We start from the raw sequence: 23,783 nt of genomic DNA, 5'->3' as shown, positions 1-23,783 counted from the left end.
CTCATAATTAATATAATACAAGTAATCATGCAATTTTTCTTATTATTATGTAGATAGAACCACTATTGCAGTTCCTATACAAGGGTCTGAGCAAAGAGATCATTTCTTATGATATAGTGAAGACAAGATACATTTCCATAGACGTACATTACTGTGTTCTTCTCTGAGATTTTGCATCCCCCAAAATTGCAGATAAGTCAGAGTTAATTTCCTTAAATTGTAAACAATTCTTAGCTACCTTTGCTAAGAGGGAAAGCGTGGAAAGTTAAATATGCCAAAGGATTTTGGATATTGTAAGGTTTAATTTTCATGTAAGCACATCAGAATTTATTTTTTTTAAAAACTATTTAATATTTTATTTTCTCCCAATTACATGTAAAAATAATGTCTAATATTCATTGTGTCCCAAATTCTCTCCCTTATTGAGAAGGCTAGCAGTTTGATATAGGTTATACATTTGCAATCATGCAAAACATACTGCCATTTTACTCATGTTGTGAAAGAAAACACACATACCCTGCTCCCTCTTCCCCTAAGGGAGAGAACAAGAAATATAAAGTAATAGAATTTAATTCAAAATCAGTACAAAATGCAATCTGAGCATCTCTTTCAACTTGCTTTCCTCAGGAGGTCCTTGGAATATAACTAGGTAGCATTTTTTATTTCTTGTTTTTCTCTCCACTCACATGGCCCCTGTTATAGTTCAGGCTGAAATTACCTTCCATAATAACTGTTACAACAACTTTATAATGTATTTCTTGTCTTTTAAATGCCTCTCTAATCTGTCCTTCACACAGCTACCAAACTAATCTTAATAAAGCTCAAGTGTGACTGTGCCTTTGCCTTGCTCTACAATCTTCAGTAGCTCTGTGTTGCCACATAGTGAAATACAGATTTCTCTGCTTGGCATTTAAAGCCCTTCACAGGTGTGTAGGATATTTTCAGGGAAGACTAGTACCTCTGGTGTGAGGGCTCCCTCAGTGTTTGGGAGGCTCTGAAGAACTCTAACATAGTGATGTCATTTTGGTCCACTTCAAGAACAAAGGACAGAAACAAAAGCCCTTACAATCTGATTCCAATATACCTTTCAAAGCTTATTTCATATTACTTCCTTTCAAGTACTACATCCTCCAAATCAGCCTACTTGCCGCTTCTCAACTTTGGCATTTCATCTCCTGTCCCAGCCAGTCCCACAGAACCTGGAATGTACTTTATCCTCATATGCTTGTTTCTGCCTCTTAGAAACCTTCAAGCTCAAGTACCACGAGATAGATAAGAGAGAGGCCTTTCCTAATTCCCTCAAATTCCTGTTTCATACTTGCTCAAACTGCTCTGTATTTCTTAATCTGCATAAATATTATATCTCAAGGAAAAGATGATTTGTTTTCTTTTTTACTTTTTTTTGTTTTTCTATCTCTACTCTCCTACAGAATAAGTGCTTTGAGACCTTGGTTGGACTGAATGGTTAATGGGCATGTCAGTTTATATGATTAAAATCTTTCTACTTTCTTGGTTCTAAAACTTTTATCAGTGGGCTTCTTATGACAGAAATTCGTTCTGGTTCAAATCTTTCAAAGAGAACTTGTGGGTACAGGTGTTTTTGCAAGGAATGATCTTGTGTTTGACCTTGTTTGAAATACCCTACACTTTCATGTTCCTTTTTGTATAACTATCAGAATTGCTTCTCTTCCCTTTAATTAGTTTGACCACAGAAAATACTCATTAACATCAACCTTAACTCATCAGTGTTTTTTCAAACTCTTATAAGACTGTGGGTGTTCTAAGGTGGGTGTTCACCCCTAGAATTTTCTAGAACTATGTCTCCTAGAATTATAGTTGATAAACAAATGACTCTTCAATTTAAAGCAAACTCAGAGTAAAAGCCAGCCTTCTACAAATTTGTATAGTATGCTTGAGCAGAAGAATCTAATATACTTACCTGCCCCTAACATCACTGAAGGGTTACTAGTGTTGGTGCAGCTGGTGATAGCAGCAATAACGACAGAGCCATGGGACAGTGTAAATTCACTATTATTATACATAAATTTTCTGTGATCCTCATGATGTTCTGGAGACACCTGGAATCCTTTAAATCCTTGCTAAAGAGAGGAACAGAAAAATCTATTCTAAATCTAGTCACAATTGAAGTGAAAGCTACTTTTCTAAGTGTAATTTTACATAAACAGGCATACTTTAGTTGTCAGTGATAATCTGAAGAATAATTAGAAAGCAAAACTTGCTTTTCTTTTTTTAATTCCTTATAAAAGGTACTTAAGAAGTCTGAGACCAACTCTACTTTTTAAATTATTTTTGAGATGATTAAAAATTGCTTCCTCCTTCTCCCAGAAGAATAGTAAAAAAGCTGAAATCATCAGATTATGTTATTACATGTTTATAAATAGCTGATTCAAACCAAAGTTACTAATGTTAATATTGAGATCTTTTTCAAAGAGGACATATTTTGCTTAAATTGAACCAATCATGCATGAATGACAATACTTTTGGATATTTCTACTTTACACTTTTGTGATATCATAAAAAAAAGTAGCATGGCATAATGGTTATAGCACTGGCTTTGAAACTATGAAAAACTGGGCTCAAGCACCACTTCTGACAAATAACTTGCTGGCCAATCCCCCTCTGTTGTACCAGCCCTCTCATTATCTCTAATTTGTTTTATATGTGTCTTGTGTACATATTGTCTTCTCTCCTTTAAACTACTCATCTCCTTGAGAGCAGGGATTCCTTTGTATCTGCAGCACTAAGTATAGTGCCTGGCACATATAAGGAACTTAATAACTGCTTGTTAACTTGACTTATGACCTGGGCAAGTCCCTTAACCTTTCAGTGCTCTAGATAGCTCTCTAAGACTATAATAACAGAGAAGAAACCAACTTGCATTGGTAGAGGAAGTTTCTTCCCCAGGGAATTTCATGCTAGTGAAATCGCAGGTCAGTTCACATCCCAGTTTCATATGATGGAAGTTATATTTAACAAGTTGAAATAGTCCAAATGAAATATAGTAGAATCTTTTATTAAGACTGATGTCCCATAGATCTACCAGTAAGTCAGTAAATGAGCATTTATTACGTGGCCATTATGTGTTGGGCATGTTAGTGCTAGGGATACAAAGGAAGACAAAAAATAGCCACTGTTCTCAAGGAAGTGGGTGGTCTAAAGGGGGAAGACAATATGTACACAAGATACATACAAAATAAATTAGCTCATATGACAAAAGATAGCCTCAAGGAGCTCACAATCTAATGGGAGAGATAACATGTAAGCAACTATGTACAAGCAAACTACATATAGGATAAATTGAAGATAATCAATAGAAGGAAGTACTAGAATTACAATTGATCAGGAAAAGTTTTCTGTAGAAAGTGGGATTTAGCTAGGAAAGGCAGGAGGGAAAGATGAGGAGAGATAACATTAAAGCCACTGGGGATAGTGAGAGAAAATAACCACAGCTGGGAAATGGAGTATCTTGTGCAAGGAACAACACAAAGCATTGCTTGATTGCAAAGTATGTGGGGGCAAAGGAGGTACAAGTTGTAAGAAGACTGGAAAGGTGGGAAGGGGTAGGTTATGAAGGGCTTTGAATGCTAAGCAGTAGATGTTATATTTCATCTTGGAGGTGATAAGGAGACTAAGTGGCTGTTAATGGAGCAGAAGGGTGATATCTTTGGATTTGTGCTTTAGGAAGATCACTTTTGCAGCTGAGTGGAGGATGGAGTGGAGTGGGGAGAGACTTGTGGAAGACAGACCAACCAACATGCCCAGGTGTGAAGTGATGAAGAACTACACCAGGGTGGCATTGTCAAAGGAGAGAAGGAGGCATATATGAAAAATGCTATGAAGGTAAAAAATTGACAGGTGTTGGAAACAGATTGGATATGTATGTGTGCGTGTATGTGTGTGTGTATGTGTGTGTATGAGAGACAGAGAGAGAAAGAGGGAGAGAGGCAGACAGACAGACACAGAGACAGACAGAGAGAAATTGGGGAGTTTAAGGATGAAACCCACATTTTGAGTGTGGGTCATTGAGAGGATGGTGGTATCCTTGACTGAAATGTACCTTAGAATGGGGGAGGGGGTAAGATGAGAAATTCAGTTTTGGACATGTTAAATTTAAAATGTCTACCAAGCATATAGTTTAACTTGTCTAATAGGCAGTTGGAGATGAAAGACTAGAGGTCAGTATTGAGGGTAGGGCTGGATAAATAGACTTGAGAATTATTGATAATTGAATTTGTGGGAATCAATGAAATCACCAAGTGAAATACTACAGAGGAAGAAAAGAAGAGGGCCCAGGGCAGAATTCTGTGGGATATCTACAATTAGCATGTGTGAGCTGGATGAAGAGACAGCATAGGAGACTGAAAAGGAGCAGTCAAGCAGAAGAACCAAGAGAAAGTACAGTCACAAAAAAAAAAAAAACCAAGAGAAAAGAGAGGGAACCAACAAGATAGTGATTAACAAGGTCAGAAGCTGCGGGGAAGTCAAGAAGGATGAGGTTTGAGAAAAGACCATAGACTTGGTAATGAAGAGATCATTAGTAACTTTGGACAGAGTAGTTTCTGTTAAATTATAAGGTCAGAACCCAGATTGCAAAGAATTAAGAAAAGAAAAAGAAAAAAAGGAGAAGCATCTTTTGTCAACAGCTTTCTCAAGGAGTTAAGTCATAAAAGGGAGAAAAAATGTCTCGTAGGGATGGATGGATCATGTAAGGTTTTTTGAGGATGGGGAAGACAGTGGCATATTTTTAGGCAACAGGGAATCAGTGAATAGACAAGGAGAGGTTGAGGATAAATGGGGCTGAGAAAATGATATGGATTGTGTTCATGGAGAGTGGTAAGCCTTGGCAAGGAGAAGAGACATGTCATTATGTGACACAGTGGTATGAGGCGACAACCACAGAAGACATCTGGAAAATGTGAACTGAAGAGGAAGGGAGAAGAGAAAGCTCTTGGTGACTGGCCTCAAATTTTTTCTGTAAAATATGAGGCAAGGTTTTTATCTGTAAAGGTGGGTAGGGTGGAGTAGTGGACAGGTATGGGAGATCTGAAGAAATTATTGGAAAAGTTCCTGTGGTGAACAGGATAGTAAGTTAATTAGGGGGGTATAAAAAGCATAGCCTTGCTACAGGGGGCAATTTATTTGGAACTGCATAACAAAAACATCCCTTTTGTAGAAAAGGTCAGTATAACCAGAATTAGTTTAAAGCTTTCACAACATTAACAACTGTAAAAGTGTTTTAAATAAAGGTTGAGAAAAAGAATTCCTTTTCAACCAAATCTCCTGGAGTCTCCCTTTATCACAAGAGATATAGAGGTAAATTTCTTCCCCTCCCCCAAAAAAAACAAAAACAAAAAAACAAAAAAGTAACTCCTCACCAGTTAACTTAAATTCTATTTAAGAAAATATGTCACATAGCACTTATTTGGAGAGAGGGATATCACAAATATCTAGGGTGTCACAATTCCAAAAAAGTGTAAGAATCAAAATATGTTGCTCTAAATCAGAGGTGGGCAAGCTGTGGCCTTGAGGCCTTCTAAGTTCTTGGGTGTGGTGTTTTGACTGAGTCCAAGCTTTACAGGACAAATCCTTTTATTAAGGGGATTTGGTCAGTGAAGTTTAGATTCAGTCAAAGGGCTATACCTGAGGACCTAGAGGGCCACTTATGGCTTCAAGGTGTCAGGTTCCCCAACCTTGCTCTAAATAATGAGAATGATCCGCTAAAAAGAGTTTGTGTTTTCATGTCTGTAATAACTGGGTTTATTTGATTTAATCAAGTAACTATATTAATTCTGGGTACATGAAAGGAAAGAAGGTGATGGATGTAAGATATATTATGGAAATAGAAGAAACAACACTTGGCAATCAATTAGATGAGGGACTGAGAGAGGAGTGAAAATCAAGGTTGAATGATGCTGCAAATATGACTGGATCATGGTGCTCTGGACAGAAATAGGGAAGTCAGAGGAAAAAGAATTATTTATTTGGGACATGGTGATGCAATTTCTGAGGTATTTTCATTATTGGGAAAATATTAAAACATGCTTTTGTCAGTAACTGAACTATTGATAACTTACTCCATCTTCAATTAGAAAAGCAGAACATAACCTAAAGCATGGTACAATTGGAAAAATACTAGGTTTGGAACCTGAGAATTGAGATGAGATTTCCATCTGTAGCTGTGGAATCTTGGACAAGTGTCCCTCTGTGGACTTCACTTTCTTCCTCTGTAAAATGAGGATGGTGAACTAGATGACCTCTAAAGTCATTTCTAGCTGTAATTATATGTTCCTATGATTTGAAAAACAGGATGTTTGTACAGCCTATTTGATAGGGTTTTGGAGGGATCAAATGAGAAAAGCATGTTGAGTACCAACTACTTTAAAACATGCCAACAAAAACGCTCTTACCTTGGCTCCCAGGCAATTCTCAAAGTCTTTTTTCATTTCAGATATTGCTACTTTATCTTGAGGTCTTTTGGGTCCACTGCAGCAGGGTACCACAGTTTTCAAATCTAACTCCACAATCTGCTCAAAAGAACTCTAGGATTTACTAATAGACCAACAAAGAAAAAATATTAACTATACAAAAATTTTAAAACAATGTAAATCTTGAAAATACTTAAATGTGAAATTTCCCAAAAAGTTCTTGAAGTGAAATAGGACAAGACAGGATATCACATTCTTTCTTCTCAGGGAAATCTCAAGAAACACAAATAGTTTTCTTCTTTTATTTTGGAGAATGGAATAAACCCACTGAAATGATACATAAAACTATCCCTCTTCTTCCTCTTCCATCAAGAGTATCACAAAGTGAAGTGAAAGGGATGACAAAGGCCCTACTGAACTGGACATTTTCTTTGGGTGTCATGTAAGGAATTCCTGGAATTCTGCTCATGGACCATGACATACTATTATTCATCTCACTCTCTTGACAAGATTTCATATGAAAATAAACAATGCCTGCACTTGTATCCTATTATATCCCTTGGATACCAGGAAATTTTGGTTTTAAACTGGAAAACTAGGAGACAGCAAGGGATAGGGAAAGAAAAACTATTTTGTTTATGAGTAGATTGAACAATTTTAAATTTTCATCTCTCTTCATCCCTTCTCCTCCCACTCCTTCTCTGTATCATAACGATGATGGGTCCCCTCCTTTGGTTTCATCCCTGATCTAATCACTCATCCTCAAAAAAATTCCTCCCACTTTTTCCTTGCTTATATGAAATTCTCTGCCTCCTTGTTACTGCTATTTACCAACTTCTGGGGCAGCTAGGTGGTACAGTGGACAGAGTGCAGGGTCTAGAGTTAGGAAGATTCATCTACATGAGTTCAAATCTGGCCTCATGTACTTACTAGCTATGTGACCCTAAGAAAATCATTTATTTGTCTCATTTTCCTTATCTGTAAAATGAGACGGAGAAGAAAATGGAAAGCCTCTCCAGTATCTTTGAAAGAAAACACCAAATGGGGTCAGGCATTACTGAAATGACTGAACAACAACAAAAAAATCAAATTTTTAGGTCATTCTAATTTTACCAAAGACTATAATGTCTTCTTCTCCACCCTATACCTTGCCACTGTCCTCAAGAACATCAATAATTATCAATTTCTCAACATCTGCGACTCTTTTATCCAAGTTAAACTATATTCCAATCGGTCTTACTTTAAAATTCAGTTTCTGAATTATACCTCTGAATTCAGTAACTTTAAAAGTTCTCACTACCGCAGTTATGTTTTTTTAAGGTTTCAGCACCACATTTATTTGTTTGTCCTTTGTGATCCCCTTTTGGATTTTTTTTTAATTTCTTTTTTTATTTAGACTTTTAAAAAATTTTTCCCCACTTACATGTAAATACAATTTTTAACATATGTTTTTAAACTCTGAGTTCCAAATTCTCTTCTTCCTTCCTTCCTTCCCTAACCTCTCCATTGAGAAGGCAAGCAATTTGATACAGGTTATACATGTATAGTCATGCAAAACCTATCCATAAGTCACATTGTGAAAGAAAGCATAAGACAAAAAAAATCTCAAAAAAGGTAAGGAAAGTAAAAAAAAATATGCTTCAATCTGTATTCAGATACCATCAGTTCTTTCTCTGTGGATGGACAGCATTTTTCATAAGTCCTTCAGTTGTCTTAGATCATTGTATTGCTGAGAATAGCTAAGTCATTCACAGCTGATCATCTTACAATATTTTGTACACAGTACCTTTCATTTTGCATCAGTACATGCAAGTCTTTCTAAGTTTTTCTGAGAGCATCCTGCTCATCATTTCTTATAGTACAATAGTATTCCATCATAATCACATACCACAACTTGTTCAGCCATTACTCAATTGATAGGCATCCCCTAGACTTTTAATTCTTTACCTCCAGAAAAGAGGGGCTGTAAATATTTTTGGACATATATGTTCCTTTCTTTTTTGGTTTTTATCTCTTTGGGGATACAGACCTAGTAATAACACAGTTCTTTTAATTCTATTTCTACTACACTTCTCAAATCTGTCCCTATTTTCTATTACTACTGTCATCATCCAAGTACAGGCCTTCATTCCTACCAACCTACACTACTACAAGAGCCTAACAGATCTTCCACATCCATTCCTTCTTTTTCTAATCCATCCTTCACACTTCTGCTGGAATAATCTTTCTTATAGCAAAAGTTCTCAGTGCCTTAATGTTGCCTATCAAGTTTAGTTCAAAGTTCTCTGCCTGGCTTTCAATACAAAGGTTTCCAAATCAACTTCTCCCCTCCCTCCATTTCCCCAAGGATAAAAGAAATATTTGGTAATTAACTATGTTATCTTATTAAAATATTACATAAAGTACAAATTGATTTACAATAAATTGAATAACCAAAATTTTGGTACAGCTTTTTAAAAATCTATTTCTTATGTGCATATGCATAGTAAAACTCTAGAATTTATTAATTTTTTCATATTTAATAAGGGGTTTAGTTTGGGTTACTGAGAAACTGAAAAAAAGTTGAGAACTCTACCTCTACAACCTTTCAAGCCTTATCTTATCTCAGGGCCTAGCTAAATGTTTTGCCTAGAATAGGTGCCTAATAAATGCTCATAGAATTTGCTGTTATAGGATGGAAGTAGACATTGTCAAACTCTTCCTTAGTTTTCAATAGATCCAATGTACTCTTTACACGGAAGAGGAAGACATGCCACAATTTTCCTTGCATGTTTTCCACTGTCACTCTCATTATTTTATACAGAGACATTTATAACTCACTTATGCTTTTGTTTTTAAGTCTTTGTACCATTTGTTCTCCTGAAGTTGTTCTATAGTCATTGTCTAATGACTTACACATTTACCAGGAAGAAAAAGAAATACTGTAAATCAAATTCCTTGAAACTGTATTCAATGGTAATTGTTTTCATACCTCAGTAAAATCTGGGTCTTGAGATGAATCACTGAAGTCTCTGAACATTCCTACACTTTGAAGGTACTTCTGAATATCCTTAACTTTTTTTTCATCACGGCCTAAAAGGAAATTTTAAGGAATTAATAGACTTAATGTGTCTTAGCCAAAGACTGTAAATGTGTGAATTCATCAGTAAATATAAAGCTATGGAAAAATGCTAGTGATTAGATGATTCAATTGACAGTTTTCATCAAAAAGACAGTCAATCAACAAGCATTAAGTGTTTACTGTGTACAGTATTACACTGTGCTGAGCCAAGGGATACAAAAAAAGGCAAAGCATGGCCCCCCTTTCAAGGAGCTTACATTATAATGGGAAGAGACAATATATAAACAACTATGTAAAGGTAAGAAATTTGAGGCATATATGAGATGTGGGGCTAGAAGAATGGGGATTTGTTGGTTGAGGGATGAGATAGGGAAAAGTCTCTTGTTGAAGGTGGAATTTGAGCTGAATCTTGAAGACAGACAAAAAGTCAGGAGGTGAGGTTAAAAGGAAGAGCATTCTCGGAATGAGGGAGGAGGGAAGTCAACGAAAAGGCAAAAATTCAGTCTTTTGAGGTCCTGACTACATTAAATCAATGGAGGTTAAGCCTTATAGAAATGATTAACTTTAATTTTTGAGACCAAAAATGTTTTTGGTAAACATCCTTTCATCACAATATTCACTGATTCCAAGTAACTTTCTAAGTTTTAGAAACCTCTCTTGACCTCTCAGCACTTCAACACTGTTATACAGTGAATATGAAGAAAAAAGGAAGCTTCAATAGTCACATATTTATTCATAAAAGAAGCAGAGACAGAACTGAATGCAAGGTTTCATGCTTTGTAAAACTGAACATTCACTTTCTAGAAAGATCTTTCACTTCCCACTTACCTGTTTGGATGAGATAGTTGATACTAACTTCATCCACTGGGAAAAATGCAGCAGTTGCACCATACTCTGGACACATGTTGGCAATGGTGGCTCGGTCAGCAATGGAAAGCTGGGCTACTCCTGGTCCAAAGAACTCAACAAATTTGCCCACTACACCAACCTGGCGAAGGTGCTAATAGCAGAAATGACAACAAAAATAAAACTCGAGATCATTTGAATCCTATGTAAAAACACAACAAGGTAGGTATACATTCATGTGCCTGTGAGTAAGACAAAAAAAAATGTGTTCTTATAAACCAGTCTTGAAGGTAAACACTACAAATAAAAATAAACTCACACAGTATTTTAAAAGAAATTAAATCAGTCTACACCCTTGTGTGAAAATTATTGTGGTAGCAAAAATGAATTAAATTTTTTTCTGTTCATTCAGAATAAATTTCTCCTTGTTCTGAATCAGTAGGTGACTGGTGTATTTCCAAGGCTTCAAAAAAGATATTATCATGGATTTAAGACCAGGCTAAAATTAGATCAATCTGATTCACTATCATATCTATACAATTTCATAATAAGTGACCAAGACCTTACAAGGTCTATCTAAATGCGTCATAGCAAAATCAACTGATTCTTTTCATTACACCAGTTTCCTCCTCAAATATATTTACCTAAGAATAATTTGTACAAAGCAATCTTTACCTAAGATTGCTTTGTACAAAATGGAAGAGTAATCCATAGGCAATGAACTGTAGGAACTAGCAGGTCAGACATCTGAATCTGACACATACTGCATGGCTATGGGCAAGTCCCTTAACCTCTCACTACCTAAGGCTTTAAGTTGCAGCTGAGTTATTAGTAGGCTTGGGGGTGGGAAGAGAGAGGTGAGTCTCCACACTGGGAGCTGCTTACATCTTTGAAATCACAGGTCTGTACCAACCCATCTCCCTCTAAAACCTTTATTTATATATAAATCATTGTTCTCTGTTTCTGTAAAAAAAAAAATCAGCAATGTTAGCACACCTGAAATGTCACTTCAAGCAAATTTGCTAGACTAAAGAATCATTCAATATGACAAGACAGTTGGCAGAGAAAGTAGATTTTGACATTTTATACTCCAATAAGCTTAAGACAAAAATAAGAGGCATTAAAAAAAATAAACATCATCAACTTCCAAAACATCCTAAGACTCCATAATGTGCAAGAAGAATGGAATTTACATAAGTATCAATCATTCTTCTAGGAAAAGTCTTTCAAATATAATCTGCCTTTTCTTTCACATGATAAGCAACCGTGCTCTCCTAAAAAGGAGGTCCTCTGAGATCCTTTATTAAGAGCTTAGTGTCTTTTTAATTTTTAAGAATTTCAAATGGAAAATTTGCTGGACACTGAAAAATAACCCATGTCAGAACACAAGAAGTACTATAAAAATCAGATATTTTCTTCAGAAACATACTTGAAACTTGCTTGGCAGTTGTAATTTAAAAAGAACTATGAAGTAATGGTATCATGAAATTAATACAGCAATTAATCTGAAGTTTAACTACCCACCCCTAGAAGATTCTTTAATCCTATATATGCCCATGCTTCCCATAATTTTTTAAGGGTCTATTTCCTATTTCCCTCATTCAATAGCATAGCATTGTTGATCATTCTTACATCCTGAAAATTATAAAATAAAGGCACAGTTACCTTGGTGATTGTCAGCACTATATCTGTGGAAGTTACCAGAGGATCAGGATTTCCCTGCAGCTTGTAACCAAACACTTGAGGAAGCACCATGCTGATTGGCTGTCCCAGCATGACAGCTTCTGCTTCTATTCCACCCACACCTGAAATAAATGAATGAATGTGATTAATATTTAAATATGATAAGAAGGCAGTCAATTGTCACAACAAAGAAAGCAGATTCTTTAGGGTATTATTATTTACAATATCTTCCAGAAAGAGTACAATAGTCACTAAAATTAGATAGCCATAAAGACTGGATCTGTGATTTTATTCACATAGGGAATTTCTGAATGAGAACTCCGTCTACCAATTCAGGTCAGCACCTTATCATTTTAGAGCAGGCACAACATGCAGCCCTCAGGGCTTGAAGCCATCAAAGGATTTCTAGAAGCCCTTGAAAAATGTAGAGGATGTAAAAATAAAGTAAAGATGCAATGAGCACTTTGTTGATACCCCATTTAACACACCTTCCATTATTCATTATTGTGTCCATCAAGTAATTTGGTAGGTGGGTTGCCACTGAGCACTCTCTCCTGTTTGTCTTACAACCAGAGGCAACCACAATCATCTGTCTCTAGTCTGAGAGGAGTGAGAGTCCTACCTTTTCACTATGTTTTTGGTTTTTACTAAATGTAAACAGTAAGAAAACCTGAGAAATGTATTACAACTTTTACAACTTAGCAAAGTAATTTTTTTAACATTAATGTGACTTCATGATAAGCAAAAATGTGAATAAGTATAATTAATTGATATTATTTGAAATTTCCCTTTTTAAAATGTGGTTTATTGTAAAATAGTTTAATCTTTAATTATACTTTTACTTGGAAGTAAGTAGCTAAAAACCTATCTGTGGTTCAAAGAAGTTTAGTTTATTTTAATTTTGGCCCCTACCTACTGCTAAGTTGTGCAGGTGTGTCTTAGATAAATGCTCATAGAACTGAAGAGTTTAGTGCCTTGCTCAGTTTCACAGCCTGTAGGTGTCAGAAGACAAACTTGAACCCACATCTTCCTGGCTTTGAGGCTATCTCTTTATGGACTACATCACTGCTGCCTCACCATCAGTCAAAATACTAAGAGAAAAGCAAACTTAGCCTTTGGTTAGAACACTGCTGAAGCCAAGATCCTATGTTCAGTCTTTTTGCATGATAATTTGCTTGACAATGCACAGCTACAAACTGTTATCTCTAAGCTAGATATCTTATTGATCACAGAGGACTCAAATGGAACCAATGTGAATGAATCAGGACAAGTCCACTGTCATATAAAAGGAAAACACATGACAAAACTTTTGTGTTACCAATAAGAGGCCATTAATGCCTTCATTTTCATGCTTGGAAGACAGTCAGTAGTATTACTAAGACCAGGCACAGGGAGGGATAGTAATTTGTAAAGTAGCTCATGCATGTAGTCTGGTAGAGTGAGAGTTTAACAAGTATTAGGGTCAGTGGGATCTAGAAACTAAAACCCTGGAATAGGAAGGGTCAAGAATTCTTCCTGGTATTATTATTTTCAAACGAGTGAGTTCAGGTAAGAACCTGAAAGTGTACTTACCCCAACCCAGAACACCCAAACCATCGATCATTGTGGTATGTGAATCAGTGCCCACCAGGCTGTCTGGATAGTAGTACCCATTCTGATCAAATACCACTCTTGCCAAGTACTCTAAATTCACTTGGTGGATAATCCCTGAGCCAGGAGGAATAATCCTCATGTTGTAAAAAGCCTGAGAGCCCCACTAAGATAAAAAAAGGGAAACAAAATTGAGCATCTGATACACATGTAACACCATACTCATTAAAAAAGAAAAAAACAAAATCCAACCAAATTCTGCTCCTACCTTTAAAAATTCAAATCTTTCTCTATTCCTTTCAAATTCAAGGTCTTGGTTCTTTTGTACACTATCTGGTCTGCCAGAGAGAAGAATCAAATGTGTAAATATAAAGATCTGAGAAAATTTTTCATGTGTAATCTGATAGCATTCAATTTTACTCCACACTTTAGTACATCTAAAAAAGTTTCAAGTGGATGTTAAGCAAAATAATTACTCCAGAGAAAAAAAGGAAAGGTGATAAGAAATAGAAAAAATAGCTATACTGTAGTTCACATGATTTCTATGATGCTCTGAATTCAACAGAAAGGTAATACATGTTAACCAAATTTAAACAGATCAACCTAACAATGAAATTTTATTCCTGGTGACTGAGGCTTAGGATATCTGCAGTGGGAATGATATCATATGGAAATGAAGGGGAAAAAAAAATTTTTTTTGCACCAGTTATTCCTAATTAGTTATTGACAGACATTTTATTTATACTTATGGATGGGGAAATAAAACACAGCGGGGCGGAGCCAAGATGGCGGAGTGAAAGCAATGACTCACCTAAGCTCCTGGACAAACTCCTCTGGATATCTCTGAAAGGAGAATCTGACCAAACTTTGGAGGTGCGGAACCCAGTGGGTGAAAGACTTTGACAGACTCGGAGCCCAGGTTAGACTGGAAGGTCCATGGGAAGGATCTGTTCCGCGGGGGTGAGCCCCCAGTGCACAGCACAGCGCGGTCAGCGCAGCAGGGCGGAAGGGACCTGAGAAGCCCGAGAGTGGCGGGCGAAACCAGCAGAGCAGGAGACAAGCCAAACCGAGCTGGTGAGAGAAGCTGAGCACCACATATCAGTGCAGCAGCCCTTGAAACCTTCAGCCTGAAGACTAAACTTCGGTAAGTCACCTACTTGAACTTCCGGGAGCCAGGATGGCGGAGTGATCAGTAAATGCTCTCTCCTCCCCCCTGATGACTGTGAAAGAACCATAAAATATTTCCCCAGAAAAATCCTGGATCAGCGGGAACAGCAGAAGGGGGCAAATAGTCTCATAACACCAGAGGCTAGGAAAATAGCAAAGGGGGATTCTTCCTACTGTGGCGGAGGCAATCCGGAAGGACAGAGGACCCAGGGCAGAGAAAATTCGCACTGAGACCCAGGCAAGCCTCAGCGCCGGGAGATGAGCCCCAGGAGGGGCGGGAACACGCATTAGCATCTAGGCGTGCCCCAGCCCTCCAGGGGAAAAGGGAAGACAATAGGGAAGCTGGGATCACCATTCCCTGACCTTGCCTTTGCCTCAGGTAGGCTGAGGAGATCTCCTGTGACCAGACCACCCCTCCCACACACCAAACAAGCTAACCCCAGGGTTGATCTGGGAAACAAAAAACAAAAACCTGCTTTTAGCCTCTACACAAATCAGCTCAATACAAAGTTCTGTACCTTCTGACTGAAAGAACCAGAAGCTACAACACTCAGCCAACATCATGAATCAGAAAAAGCAGACGAAAAGTGAAAAAACCATAGAATCTTTCTATGGGGATAAGGACCAAAACACAAACACCAAAGAGGTCAGAGCTGAGACTGTACTTCCATCTGAAACTTCAGAAGGGACTATGAATTTCTCGCAAGCACAACTAGATTACCTGGAACAAGCTGAAGAAGGAAATAAAAGAAAAACTGGCCAATGATTTTAAAATTATAAAAAAAGAATTCACTGATGAGAACATCACTTTGAAAAGGAAAATTGAACAAATGGAAAAGGAAGTTCAAAAATTAACTGGAGAGAATAATTCCCTAAAAGGAAGAGTTAATCAAATGGAAAAGGAAACCCAAAACCTAATTGGGAAAATTGATCAAATGGAAAAGGAAACACAAAACCTAACTGGGAAAATTGGTCGAATGGAAAAAGAAGTACAAAAATTAAATGGAGAAAATAGCTCCTTAAAGGGAAAAATTGGTCAGATGGAAAAGGAGATGCAAAAGTTAACTGAAGAAAACAATATGATGAAGATTAGATTTGGGCAAGTAGAAACTAATGACTCAATGAGGCAACAAGAATCAGTCAAACAAAATCTAAAGAATGAAAAGATAGAAGAAAATGTAAAATATTTAATTGGAAAAACAACTGACCTGGAAAATAGATCCAGGAGAGAAAATTTAAGAATTATTGGCCTGCCAGAAACCCATGATGAAGAAAAGAGTCTGGACAATATCTTCCAGGAAATCATCAAGGAAAACTGCCCAGAAGTACTAGACTCAGAGGGCAAAATAGTCATCGAAAGAATCCACCGTTCCCCTCCCGAAAGGGATCCCAAACTCAAAACCCCAAGAAATATCGTTGCCAAATTCCAGAGCTATCAAGTGAAGGAGAAAATGCTACAAGCAGCCAGAAAGAAACAATTCAAATATCAAGGACATACAGTCAGGATCACACAGGACCTTGCAGCTTCTACATTAAAAGATCGAAAGAATTGGAACCCAATATTCCGTAAGGCAAAGGAGTTGGGACTTCAACCAAGGATCAACTACCCAGCAAAGTTCAGCATAACATTTCATGCAAGGAGAAAGTCATTCAACGAAATAAGGGATTTCCAGAGCTTCCTGACCAAAACACCAGAACTCAATACACAATTTGATCTTCAAATGCAGGTCTCCAGAGAATCATAAAAAGGTAAACAGGGGGAAAAAAACAAAAACAAAAACTTGCTACTCAATTAGGGCAAACTGTTTACCTCCCTATAAGGGAAGATGATACCTGTTAATCTTGAGAACTGTGCAGCTATTATGATAAAAGGGATATATGTAGAGGGAACGGGTATAAAGTAAATGATGTCATGTCAAAAATATGATTTAAGTATGAGAAGGGATTGTAATAGGAGGTGTGAAAAGGAGGAAGCAGAAAATGGCAAATTACATCACAGGAAGAAGTACAAAACTATAGTAGAGGGAAGGAGGGGAGGGAGATGAGCATTGTTTGAGAGGTACTGTCATCTGATTTGTTCAAAGGAGGGAACAATAATCTTAAGTAGATAATCCTAACTAGCTCTATAGGTAGTAGGAGGGGAAGGGGGAAGAAAGGGGAGGGTGGCTAAAAGGGAGGGAAGAAGCAATAAGAGTAAAGGGGAGTAAAAGGGAGGGAGGCTAAAAGAAGGAGGGGAAGGCTGCAGGAGGAGGGGGAGAAAAGTGAATACTATTGAGGAGGGGAAGGGAGACGGGAGAGCTAAAAGCACAAATGGTGGGAAAGAGGATGGAGGGAAATACACAGATTGTAATCATAACTGTGAATGTGAATGGAATGAACTCTCCCATAAAACAGAGATGGATAGCAGAATGGATTAAAAGCCAAAATCCAACAATATGCTGCTTACAAGAAACACATTTGAAACAGGGGGATACACATAGGATAAAGGTCAAAGGATGGAGCAGAGTATATTGTGCTTCAGCTCATGTAAGAAAGGCAGGAGTAGCAATCCTAATCTCAGACAAAGCAAAAGCAGAAATAGATCTAATCAAAAGGGATAAGGATGGAAACTATATCCTGCTAAAAGGCACCATAGACAATGAAGCAATATCTTTCCTAAACATGTATGCTCCAAATGGTATAGCATCCAAATTCTTAGAAAGAGGTTGGGGGAGTTGAAGGAAGAAATTGATAGCAAAACTATACTAATGGGGGACCTCAACCTCCCCCTCTCTGAACTTGATAAATCTAACCTCAAAATAAACAAGAAAGAGGTTAAGGAGGTAAATAAAACTCTGGATAAGGTAGATATGATAGATCTTTGGAGAAAATTAAATGGGAATAGAAAGGAATATACCTTTTTCTCAGCGGTACATGGAACATTTACAAAAATGGACCATGTACTAGGACATAAAAATCTCACAATCCAGTGCAGAAAGGTAGAGATAATCAATGCATCCTTTTCAGATCATAATGCATTAAAAATTACATGTAATAAAAGGCCATGGAAAGAGAAACCAAAAATCAATTGGAAACTAAATAATCTAATTCTAAAGAAGGGTTGGGTTAAAGAAGAATTCATAGAAACAATCAACAATTTCGTTCAAGAGAATGACAATAGTGAGACAACATACCAAATCTTATGGGATACTGCAAAAGCAGTTATTAGGGGAAGTTTTATATCTTTGAATGCTTACATAAATAAAATAGAGAAAGAGGAGATCAATGACTTAGGCTTGCAGTTGAAAAAGCTAGAAAAAGAACAAATTGAAAATCCCCAAGTAAATACCAAATTAGAAATACTGAAAACCAAAGGAGAGATTAATAAAATTGAAATTAAGAAAACTATTGAATTAATAAATAAAACCAATAGTTGGTTTTATGAAAAAACTAATAAAATTGATAAACTTTTGGTCAATCTGATTAAAAAAAAGAAAGAAGAAAATCAAATTACTAATATTAAAAATGAAAGGGGTGAACTCACCTCCAATGAGGAGGAAATTAAAACAATAATTAGAAACTACTTTGCCCAACTTTATGCCCACAAATTCGATAATCTAAACGAGATGGATAAATATTTTAAAAAATACAAATTGCCCAGATTAACAGAAGAGGAAGTTGAATACTTAAACAACGCCATCTCAGAAAAAGAAATTGAACAAGCCATCAATGAACTCCCTAGGAAAAAATCTCCAGGGCCAGATGGATTCACAAGTGAATTCTATCAAACATTTCAAGAACAGTTAATTCCAATACTATATAGGCTATTTTTGAAAATTGGGGAAGAAGGAGTCCTCCCAAATTCTTTCTATGATACAAATATGGTTTTGATACCCAAACCAGGAAGAGACAAAACAGAGAAAGAAAATTATAGACCAATTTCCCTAATGAATATAGATGCAAAAATTTTAAATAAGATTTTAGCAAAATGAATACAGCATCTAATCACGAGATTAATACATTATGATCAGGTAGGATTCATACCAGGATTACAGGGCTGGTTCAATATTAGGAAAACTATTAGCATTATCGATCACATCAACAACAAAGCTAACAAAAACCACATGATTATCTCAATAGATGCAGAAAAAGCTTTTGACAAAATACAACACCCATTCCTACTAAAAACACTGGAGAACATAGGAATAAAGGGAACTTTCCATAAAATAATAAGCAGTATCTATCTAAAACCTTCAGCAAGCATTATATGCAATGGGGATAAGCTAGATGCATTCCCAATAAGATCAGGGGTGAAACAAGGATGTCCATTATCACCACTATTATTCAATATGGTACTAGAAATGTTAGCTGTAGCAATTAGACAAGATAAAGATATTCAAGGAATAAGAATAGCCAAAGAAGAAACTAAGTTATCACTCTTTGCAGATGATATGATGATTTACCTAGAGAATCCCAGAGATTCAAGTAAAAAATTACTTGAAATAATAAACAACATTGGCAAAGTTGCAGGTTACAAAATAAACCCACACAAATCTTCTGCATTCCTATATATTAGCAACAAAGTCCAACAGCAAGAGATAGAAAGAGAAATCCCATTTAAAGCTAGGGTAGACAGTATAAAATACTTAGGAGTCTACCTGCCAAAACAAACCCAGGGATTATATGAACACAATTACAAGACACTTTTTGCACAAATAAAGTCAGATTTAAGTAAGTGGAAAAACATTAGTTGCTCATGGGTAGGCCGTGCTAATATAATAAAAATGACAATTCTACCTAAATTAATATAATTATTTAGTGCCATACCAATTAAACTATCAGACAATTATTTTCTAGAGCCGGATAAAATAGTATCAAAATTCATTTGGAAAAACAAAAGGTCCAGAATATCAAAGGGACTAATGAAAAGAAATGCTTGGGAAGGTGGCCTAGCGCTACCAGACCTCAAACTGTACTATAAAGCAGCAATTATCAAAACCACTTGGTATTGGCTAAGAAACAGAGAGGTAGACAAGTGGAATAGACTTGACACTCAAGATGCAGTAGGCAAGGAATATAGCAACCTTCTGTTTGATAAACCCAAGGACCCCAGCTTCTGGGATAAGAACTCATTGTTTGACAAAAATTGCTGGGAAAACTGGATAACAGTGTGGCGGAAATTAGGCATAAACCCATACCTGACACCGTACACAAGAATAAAGTCCAAATGGGTACATGATTTAGGTATAAAGATTGATACCATGAATAAACTGGAGAAGCAAGGAATAGTGTATTTATCAGATCTATGGAGAAGGGAAGAATTCTTTACTAAAGGAGAGATAGAATGCATTATGAAATGCAAAATGGATAACTTTGAGTACATTAAACTGAGAAGTTTTTGCACAACCAAACCCAATGCAACCAAAATCCGGAGGGATGTAGTAAATTGGGAAAAAATTTTTACAGCTAAGCTCGGGGATAAAGGCCTCATTTCTAGAATATATAGAGAACTGACCCAAATGTATAATCATACAAGTCATTCCCCAATTGATAAATGGTCAAAGGATATGAACAGGCAATTTTCAGAGGAAGAAATTAAAGCTATCTATAATCATATGAAAAAATGCTCTAAATCACTATTGGTTAGAGAGATGCAAATCAAAACAACTCTGAGGTACCACATCACACCTATAAGATTGGCAAACATGACAGAACAAGAAAATGATAAATGCTGGAGAGGATGTGGGAGAGTGGGAACACTAATTCATTGTTGGTGGAGCTGTGAGCGCATCCAACCATTCTGGAGAGCAATTTGGAACCATGCCCAAAGGGCTACAAAAATGTGCATACCCTTTGACCCAGCAATATCACTGCTAGGACTATATCCCCAAGAGATCATAAAAATGGGAAAGGGTCCCACATGTACAAAAATATTTATAGCAGCACTCTATGTAGTTGCCAAAAACTGGAAGTCAAGGGGATGTCCATCAATTGGGGAATGGCTGAATAAATTATGGTATATGAATGTAATGGAGTACTATTGTGCCATAAGAAATGATGAACAAGAAGACTTCAGAGAGGCCTGGAAGGACTTATATGACCTGATGCTGAGTGAAAGGAGCAGAACCAGGAGAACTTTGTGCACAGCAACGACCACAGTGTGTGAGAGTTTTTTCTGGTAGACTTAGATTTTTGTAATAACACAAGAACTTCTGAAAAAAAAAAAAAAATCCCAATGGTGGACCTCAAGGCAAAATGCCTTCCACACTCAGAGAGAGAAATATGGAAGTCACTCACATAATGTAGCAGATCATGTTTGTGTATGTGTATCTGTTTGTGTATCATGTTCTGATTTGTTATACGGATTCTTTCATTTATCTTAGTCTGACTACACAGCATGACTATAGTGAAAATATACTCAATAGGAAAGTATATGTAGAATCTATACAGAATTGTATGCAGTCGTGGGAAGGGAGGGAGGTAGTGGGGGGTGGGTGGGGAGGGATAAAATCGCAATTGTATGGCAGTGATTGTTAAACATTAAAAAAATAAAAAAATTAAAAAAAAAAAAAAGGAAGAATTCTTTACTAAAGGAGAGATAGAAAGCATTATGAAATGCAAAATGGATAACTTTGATTACATTAAACTGAGAAGTTTTTGCACAACCAAACCCAATGCAACCAAAATCCGGAGGGATGTAGTAAATTGGGAAAGAATTTTTACAGCTAAGCTCGGGGATAAAGGCCTCATTTCTAGAATATATAGAGAACTGACTCAAATGTATAATCATACAAGTCATTCCCCAATTGATAAATGGTCAAAGGATATGAACAGGCAATTTTCAGAGGAAGAAATTAAAGCTATCTATAATCATATGAAAAAATGCTCTAAATCACTATTGATTAGAGAGATGCAAATCAAAACAACTCTGAGGTACCACATCACACCTATAAGATTGGCAAACATGACAGAACAAGAAAATGATAAATGCTGGAGAGGATGTGGGAGAGTGGGAACACTAATTCATTGTTGGTGGAGCTGTGAGCGCATCCAACCATTGTGGAGAGCAATTTGGAACTATGCCCAAAGGGCTACAAAAATGTGCATACCCTTTGACCCAGCAATATCGCTACTAGGACTATATCCCCAAGAGATCATAAAAATGGGAAAGGGTCCCACATGTACAAAAATATTTATAGCAGCACTCTATGTAGTTGCCAAAAACTGGAAGTCAAGGGGATGTCCATCAATTGGGGAATGGCTGAATAAATTATGGTATATGAATGTAATGGAGTACTATTGTGCCATAAGAAATGATGAACAAGAAGACTTCAGAGAAGCCTTGGAAGGACTTATATGACCTGATGCTGAGTGAAAGGAGCAGAACCAGGAGAACTTTGTGCACAGCAACGACCACAGTGTGTGAGAGTTTTTTCTGGTAGACTTGGAATTTTGTAATAACGCAAGAACTTCTTAAAAAAAAAAAAAATCCCAGTGGTGGTTCTCAAGGCAAAATGCCTTCCACACTCAGAGAAAGAAATATGGAAGTCATTCGCAAAATGTAGCAGATCATGTTTGTGTATGTGTATGTGTTTGTGTATCATGTTTCAATTTGTTATATGATTTCTTTCATTTATTTTAGTCTGACTACATAGCATGACTATAGTGAAAATATACTCAATAGGAAAGTATATGTAGAACCTATACAGAATTGCATGCAGTCGTGGGGAGGGAGAGAGGTAGTGGGGGATAGGTGTGGGGGGGATAAAATCTCAATTGTATGGCAGTGATTGTTAAACATTAAAAAATAAAAAAAAATTAAAAAAAAGAAAGAAAACACAGCGATGTTAAGTGATTTGTCCAGTCACAGTCAATTATGGGGCTGATTCCCAGGTGAATGTTTTCTGCAGGGATCTGTTCTTATTTATCTCCAGGACCTTCCCAGTGACCATTGTATAGAGTGCTCCCTCTCCATTCTCTCATTATGAAGCATTATTTTTTTTTATATTTTAATTCTTCTTCCTGCCACATTTTTCTCACTCCCCTCCTTCCAAGGAAAAAAAACGAGGAGGGAAGGAAAGAGAGAGAAAAGAAGGAGGGAGACAGGGAGAGAGGGAAGGAAAGAATAAAGGAAGGAAGAAGGGTTGGAGGAAGGGAAAAGGGGGGGGAGAAAGGAGAGAAGGTAAGGAGGGAGAGACAAGAAAGGATGGAGGGAAGGAAGGAATGGCATTTTGAGGGGCAGAGGTTTGTCTTTCATTCCATTCCTAGCTCTTCCATTTGTTATTTCTGTCACCACAGGCAAATTCACTTCATTTCTCTCAGTTTGCTCATCAGTAAAATGAGTGGATTGGATTTAATTATTGCTAAGGAACTTTCCAAATTCAAAGTTTTATGATTTGATACTGCTTACCAGTACTCCTCTACTCTTTCTGACTCCCTGTTTAATGACTAATAAGGACTTCTCCAAACTTTTCTCTCTCCTTTCAGGTCCCCAATTCCTACTATGCAGCAGATTGGCATTCTATTTTGCTGAAAATATTTAGGCCATCTGACAGAAGTTCCCTCAATTTTTTGACATCATGCTCTATTCAATCTCTTCTGTCTCAGGAAGTACAGGTACCCCTAATCCCTATGGCCATGATAAATCCCTTTTGGCTCATGTTTGTGATTTCAATCCTTCTTACCTCTACCAGAACTTTGCTTCAACAATCATCCTATGTTGCAACTGTAATGCTTCCATTGCCACTGACTTTTCCCCATTTACCTAAACACTTGTTTAGATTTTTCCCAGTCCTAAATAATTTTCTTTTGACTTCATCCTTTCTCTTTGTTCCTTTTAATGGCTGAACCATTACACTTGTCACCAAAAGTTGCCTATGTATAACATTGCCATTTCTATACTATCTCTTCATTCTTCAACCACTTGCAATCTGATTACTACTCTACTAAAACTTGTCTCTCAGAACTCTTTAGTAACTTTGTAATTATCAAGTATGGTGGCCTTTTTTCAG

General features: G+C 36.7%; 1 protein-coding gene across 2 annotated transcripts in view; it reads right to left on the bottom strand.

The window, feature by feature from the left end:
• The window catches only part of ACO1 (aconitase 1), a 103,905-nt gene that overhangs the window by 29,778 nt on the left and 50,344 nt on the right, over positions 1-23,783 (bottom strand). For both annotated transcript variants that reach the window (XM_072612754.1, XM_072612743.1), the window contains 7 exons: positions 13,895-13,964; positions 13,609-13,792; positions 12,019-12,158; positions 10,336-10,507; positions 9,418-9,518; positions 6,429-6,545; positions 1,940-2,099 (listed from right to left, as the gene is read on the bottom strand). In XM_072612754.1, the coding sequence (XP_072468855.1) occupies positions 1,940-2,099; positions 6,429-6,545; positions 9,418-9,518; positions 10,336-10,507; positions 12,019-12,158; positions 13,609-13,792; positions 13,895-13,964 (944 nt within the window). The remainder of the gene's footprint in view (positions 1-1,939; positions 2,100-6,428; positions 6,546-9,417; positions 9,519-10,335; positions 10,508-12,018; positions 12,159-13,608; positions 13,793-13,894; positions 13,965-23,783) is intronic.

The sequence above is a fragment of the Notamacropus eugenii genome, chromosome 1 (genome assembly GCF_028372415.1).
Source record: "Notamacropus eugenii isolate mMacEug1 chromosome 1, mMacEug1.pri_v2, whole genome shotgun sequence".
Taxonomy (NCBI): domain Eukaryota; kingdom Metazoa; phylum Chordata; class Mammalia; order Diprotodontia; family Macropodidae; genus Notamacropus; species Notamacropus eugenii.
Note: the sequence above shows the minus strand (reverse complement) of the source record. Positions and strands in the feature narration are given on the sequence as shown.